The sequence below is a fragment of the Pinus tabuliformis genome, chromosome 9, assembly GCF_031772625.1.
Source record: "Pinus tabuliformis cultivar Carrire ecotype Pingquan chromosome 9, CPIR1, whole genome shotgun sequence".
In the NCBI taxonomy this organism is placed as follows: Eukaryota; Viridiplantae; Streptophyta; class Pinopsida; order Pinales; family Pinaceae; genus Pinus; species Pinus tabuliformis.
In genome coordinates, this window is record NC_142307.1 from 441,094,106 (window position 1) to 441,100,562 (window position 6,457).

Consider the following 6,457-nt stretch of genomic DNA (forward strand, 5'->3'; position numbering starts at 1 on the left):
TTTTTAAAGAATCTATAACTAATTCTTAAATTTATTTATTCATTCATATAAAGATAGTAGTATGATTTTTCAGATGAATAAATTAAAATTTTGAAAATTCAATTCCAAAATAAACAAACAGTTTTTTTTTAATTATTAATTAAATTTTCTAATAAAATTATGTTTCCATATTTTTTATACTTATATTTATTAATAAAATAATTACATAAAAAAATCAATTTGAAAAAACCATCATATTTTCATTAATAAAAAATAGTTACATTTTTGAGATATAGTTTTTCTTGTCTTTACATCTATGTCCTTCACATTTTGATCCTCAAAATAGGAAAAACTAATGACATCAAAACACTCTATTTTCTAAAAACTTTTCAGATATATGTCTCCTCTAATTGTACTGACTCTTATTACATTCTTTTCCAAAAACAAAAACTGTTCAAGAATATGAAAAAAAGAGATAACAAATGCCTGTTCATACATGTATGTTCATATCAGATTCTGTAGAAAATAGTCACACCCAAACTATTAAATTTTTATACTCCCCTTAAGCAGTTGCATCATTTCTTTCTTAGAAAGCCTGTCACTTGGTTCTGCTCTCGGTAGACATGTGAATGATGAATTCTGGAAAGTCTTCATCAAGGTTTTGACACGTTGCATCCAGTATATAAGGGAAAGCAACCCAAAATTAGATTCCATCCGTACTTAATCAATATGACCTTGGAGTCGCAATAGACAACTAAAACCTCAATAGCAAACCACTTTGCACATAGTAATGCACATAGTAATACCCGAAAGAAAAATAAACCCAGCTTACTGTTAGTCCCTACTCCACTGTACCAACTGAAATAATAGAAATTGCCTAACCTCAATACTAAAAAAATGCCCCACTGCCGCAAACCCCATTTAAAGATGACCCGTCAAAGAAAACTACAAGAAAATGAGTCCCTACCTGCTTATATTGAAAATGAGTCCCTACCTGCTTATATTGAAAATGTCTTCTAAAGGGCTAAAGGGCTCCTCCAACTTTGATTTGTGAATCAACTTGTTCAATTTATATATATATATATATATTTTTTTCTCTGAAGGTGGCAAAATCTATCAAATTCAGGTGTCAAACCAACAGTGATGACAGCCATTTCTGGGTACTATCCCCGAATGTAGGTTTGACTCATCATCATTATCAAGGAAAACCACGCCACCTGTAATAACCCGCTGGTGGTCCATAAGGGAACAGGCTTTCACTCCTGCCAGATGCCTCTAGGTCTTGGGCCGTTTACGTCAGAAGAAGACAAGCTCTTAGTCAAGCAGAAGCAGTTTTACACCAACTTGTTTAATCTATTTTCTATAGAGAAATGAAATCTTTTTAAAATAAATTATAATTATAAAAACTCTAATTTATGGATCAACTTGTTCCACCCATATTTTATATAGAAGTGAAATCTTTTTAAAATAAAATTATAATTATAAAAACAAAAGGAAGTTTTTATTTTTTTTTAAGAAAATATTTAAAAAAAAAAGCAACCACCTGAATTCGGAAATTTATCCCTAACGAAAAGAAAAACTTGTCCCTCATAGTATGAATGGACAAAATAAGAAGCAGCGCTAGTAGTTGGTGATAGCAAATGACAAAGCAGTACCTTACCGATAGAAAAACAGAGGTCCCTCGACAAAAACATAAAAGTTACTGACACGTCCCATTCGTCGGCAATATGAAGAAACCCCATTTTATGCTCAGCTATCAGCAGTATGCCCATCTGAGAACCCTCCGGGAAAGCTCATCATAAAATACATTCATCGTATTCTGAATATATACCATATGAAATTGTGACAACAGAGCCCTTCCCTGTGCAACAGAGCCCTTCCCTGTGCAGTGCTACCAGGTCATACCAAAACACATCCATCGTAGGTTGAATTCTTTATGAAACTGTGACAACAGAACCCCCTTCCCTGTGCAGTGGTAACATGAAGTTCCGCGGCCTCTTTTGTAGTGTTCCCCCTAAACCACTCCACAATGAGTTTGGAGTGACCAAAAACCATCATCCCATGCAGCTTCCTCTCCAAGGCAATCCCCAAAAGATACACAGCTTTTAACTCAGCCATATTAATTACCCATGCAATATTACATTGGAAAGTGAATCAATGAAATTCATAAATGACACACACTAAACTCTGCAACAGGTACCAGAGCCCTCCCACAGAAAAAAACTACCAACTCCTGAACTTACTTTCAAGGGAAGTTTTCAGGTTGACATCCTGCCATTGGATTGCATCCCACCAATCCTTCTCGCCTCTTATTTCCTCCAAATATTTTAACTTATCCCATCCCAATGGCAATGTCTTCAGTTTCTCACATTTATTTACTGTGAAAGACTTGAGCATGGGTAACGTTCCGTCTCCCAACCCTCCACTTGAACTTGTTGCTCCCTGCAGACAATCAAACGACTTTAAGTTCTTAAGACTCAACTTCTCCAGCATTGTAAAACAGCCTGGCCTTCCGAGCTCCATTTCCTTCAACGTATCACAATCTTCTATCGACAGCCCTCTCAAACCTGGCAATTCAAGCAACTCCACGGGTAGCTCTTTCAACCGCTTACAACTCTTGAGCAAAAGGTATGCGAGCTTTCGGAAATCGCTAATCCAATTAGGCAGTAGCTCCAAATCGCAACGACATAGGCAGAAAAGTTCCAGATGATCTTTCATCTTCTTCATGTCCTGTGGAAGTTTATCTTGATTTGCACGATTGAAATCCAGCCACAGATTTCTCATCATCGACCAACTTCCAATAACCCCCTCCTTAACCGGCGATTTTACTTCTACTGCGAAATTCCTGAGGCTGCTCAAACTTTGCAGGTCCTTTAAACAAGCATAACTTCTTTCTGCACTTGCGCCTGGCGCCTCCTCGAAATCCAATGGAATGCTCATTTTCATCCTCAATCTCTCCAGTGAAACCAATTCCGAAATTCCACGCGGAAGAAAGCTCAACTTTTTGCATCCCCATATGTCGAGGGCCCTCAGAGATTTGAGTTCGGTTATCCTCTTTGGAAGACACTGGAGCTGCTCGCAGAAACCAACGTTCAAGAATTGAAGCCTGTTCAGGTCGCCAATGGATTCCGGCAATTCCCGGATGCCTGTTCTGAAGAGTTGGAGAGAGGCAAGTTGTTTCATGTCTCCAATAGAAGATGGTAAAGACGTTATGCGAGTGTCACTAAGATCCAGCACCCTCAGCGAGGGCATTCCCTGCAGGAAGCTACCCGGAACAGCATCAATGCCAGGATTCACCCTTAACGTGAGAACTAAAACGGATGAGCATGTGAATGTTATTGGCAATGAGCGGAGAGTGTTTTTCATGAGTGACATTCTTGCCCAGCCCTTGGTATCTTCCTCAACAGGAAAATCCCTCACATTCTGACCCGATTTGAAAAAACACTTGTGCTCCTTTTGGGCATTGAGAGTCGCCAGGTCACGGAGGACATCGTGTATTTTAACTTGCTCAATCCTTCCAGTAATATCTGTCTTTGTCGCCTGAATCAAACAGCGATCCCTTAACAAGCTGATAAAACTGTGCGCTGTATCATGCAAATAGCTCTGTCCAACACCTTTAACAAGCCCTTCCAGGCCCTCTGCGATCCACATTTCTATCACTTCTTCACACATGATTATTCTGTCTTCAGGATAAGCTGCAAAATAAACAAAGCAAGTCTTCAAATAATCTGGTAGAACATTGTAACTCCATTTGAGATGCTGAAATAGCTTTTCCTCAACTTCATCGTGGGTGTCATAAAACCTTTCATCAATTGTTTGCATCTGATGCAAAGCCAGTTCCCACTCATGTCGATAAGGATAGTGTGCCATTGCTGCAGCAATTACAATTATAGCGAGTGGTAAACCTTTACATTCCTTTGCAATTTCCTTAGCAACATCCTCTTTGTCCGCTGGAACATCTCCATTCCTAAATGCTCTGGTACGAAACAACTCCCAACCCTCGTCCTCTGTCAGCGGATCCACCGGTATCATCTCTTCCGCATCCATTCCAGTACACACAGCTTTATTCCGAGTTGTGAGAATAATTTTTGAGCCTCTTTCACTCGAGGACGCTCCTAACTTTCGAAGATCAAGACTCTTCCACATATCATCTAATATAAGAAGGAATTTTTTCTCCTTTAAATAAGAGCACAACATATTTTTTCGCCCTTCAAAATTGGATTTCTCTGGAAAAATTTTTAATTTTAATCTATCTGCGACGCAACTTTGTAAATCTGCGTCAGTGTAGTCTTTGGAGACTGTTACCCAAATGATGAGATCAAATAAGTTGCTTACCTTCTGGCTGTTGTTGATGGTCTGAACAAGCGACGTCTTGCCAACGCCACCCATGCCATAGATGCCTATAGTTCGGATCTCGCTGCTATCTAGGGTTAGCCACGTCTCAATCCTCGACTGTGCAGATCGTATTGCGTCTCCAGTGAAACCAGATTTGGGGATTTCAATGGGCATCTGGGTGGGCGGAGCAGAGTCCACGTATTCTCCACCTGGAGGAAAATTGGACAGCTCTAACTCAAGTTTAGCAACATTCTGTTCCCAATGTCTGATATCTTTGCTGATCCTGTACCAGCAGACGATGTTAGGGCAGCAAAATAGGCAATACTTGCTTTGCTGGTACTTGTCCTTAATAGATTGCGAAGTTCTTATACCCTTCTCCGCCTCATCCAGCCAAATCTTCACTATTTGTTTAGGGTTTCCTTGTTCTTGACTGAGCCTCTTCTTTATGTCATCTATTCCACCGCTCAGATGTCGAACTTTAGCTTCCATGCCCCTGACAGCCTGATGCACAGAAACGACCGTTTTCACCTCTTTAACAATTTTGATAAAAATGCTGCTCCCAACATTGGCTGCAGCTCCAGTACCAATCGCCTCGCCAGCCATTTTGCTTCACAGAAACCCTGCAGTCTGCCGAACCAAAATAAAGAAACTACCCGAGTCTCAGACGGAAGAGTAGAAACCCTCTTAAAGCTATTATAATCACCAGCGAAAATAGCAGTCTGCTTCACTCAATTTGGGAAGGGCTGCGAAAATAGCAGTCTGCTTCACTCAATTTGGGAAGGGCTGCGAACATTTACAGTGTCACGGAATGGGCTAGCCTCCCACCATGATTATTAATATGATGCTGTTCCGACAGTGATGTCGACCATCATTCGTACTGAACAGCTGGGAAGCACTTTGAATTTAGAGGGTGTACCACAAGTAGCTACATTACTTTAACATCCAAATAGCGTTTTTTTTTTTTTTTTTTTTTTTTTTTTTTTTTTTCAAAAGGTGGAAAAACCTATCAAACTCAGTTTGTCAAACCAACAGTGATGACAGCCATCTCTGGCTGCTATCCGCGAATGTCAGTTTGCGATAGGATAAGTGCTTTTTTACTGTTTTTTTTAAGTTATTTTTGTTTAAAATTTAATACAAATTCATCGGAATGGGCAGTGAAATATTATAATTAAATTTATTTATATATTTAAAATAATATTAAATATAAATAGATCTATAATATAAAATAGTTAAACCAGACTTCTAAATTTAAACGGAGTAAAATTAATAAAAATGGAATCGTCAATCAATAAGTCTTCAACAATTATATGATTTTAGATAGAGCAGGATCATTACTCAATGGTTATTTTCATTATAATGATGGAATTTTATAACATTAATCTCTACCTGCATAACTTTGCTTTGGGTAGTCTACGATTTTTAAACATCCCATTAATAAATATAATATATATTATATTTTTTTAATTTGAAAAAATATCTATAAATATGATAAAATTACTAAATAACAAATTTATAAATATAATTAAAAATAAATATGATATTATTTTTTAATAATAAAATTAAATTATAAACATGATTTGCATTTCAAAATGTATATTTCAATTTCAAATAATTTCACTACTGTGTATTTTAATTTCAAATCATATCATAACGTGGAGCCTCATCGAATATTTAAAAGCAAGTTGTTTTTTAATTTTAGAGATGATACCATGACATGGATCTGTATCGATTTTTTTTTTTTAATCATATGGTGAATTGTTAACTGTCTGTTTTAATTTATGAAAGATTTAGGATCAATCCTCTTGCCAAGACGAGATTGGGGAATCTGCCTCTTTTATAGGTAAGCCAGTGTACTCGATGAGATTTAAACTGCTGTCTCCCAAGATTCGCCCAAAAACCAGTGTACTCAATGAAATTTGAACTGCTGTCTCCCAAGATTCGCCCAAATAAATTTATTGTCAAACCACAGTACAACCCGCATCGAATTTTTACCAGCAAGTTGTTTTGTATTTTAGGTTCGGATGCTCTTCCGAGTGACATTCATATATTCCAATGTCATTTTCATTTCTTCGAAAAGAAAAGCAGAATTCAAATCTGTTCCAATTTATCTTGGGTCTTTATTTAATTAACTTGTCCTAGTGGC

General features: G+C 37.4%; 1 protein-coding gene across 1 annotated transcript; it reads right to left on the reverse strand.

Annotated features, from left to right (window-relative positions):
* Positions 1-1,574: 1,574 nt before the first annotated feature.
* Positions 1,575-5,196, reverse strand: LOC149149053 (putative disease resistance protein At1g61300). The gene has a single exon (XM_089439843.1). It carries the CDS (start codon positions 4,915-4,917, stop codon positions 2,203-2,205), a length of 2,715 nt encoding a protein of 904 aa, XP_089295969.1. The 5' UTR covers positions 4,918-5,196; the 3' UTR covers positions 1,575-2,202.
* Between the last annotated feature and the right edge of the window lie 1,261 nt (positions 5,197-6,457).

Coding starts and splice junctions, on each gene's coding strand:
- LOC149149053 (XM_089439843.1), bottom strand. CDS start 4,917: ATGGCTGGCGAGGCGATTGGTACTGGAGCTGCAGCCAATGTTGGGAGC.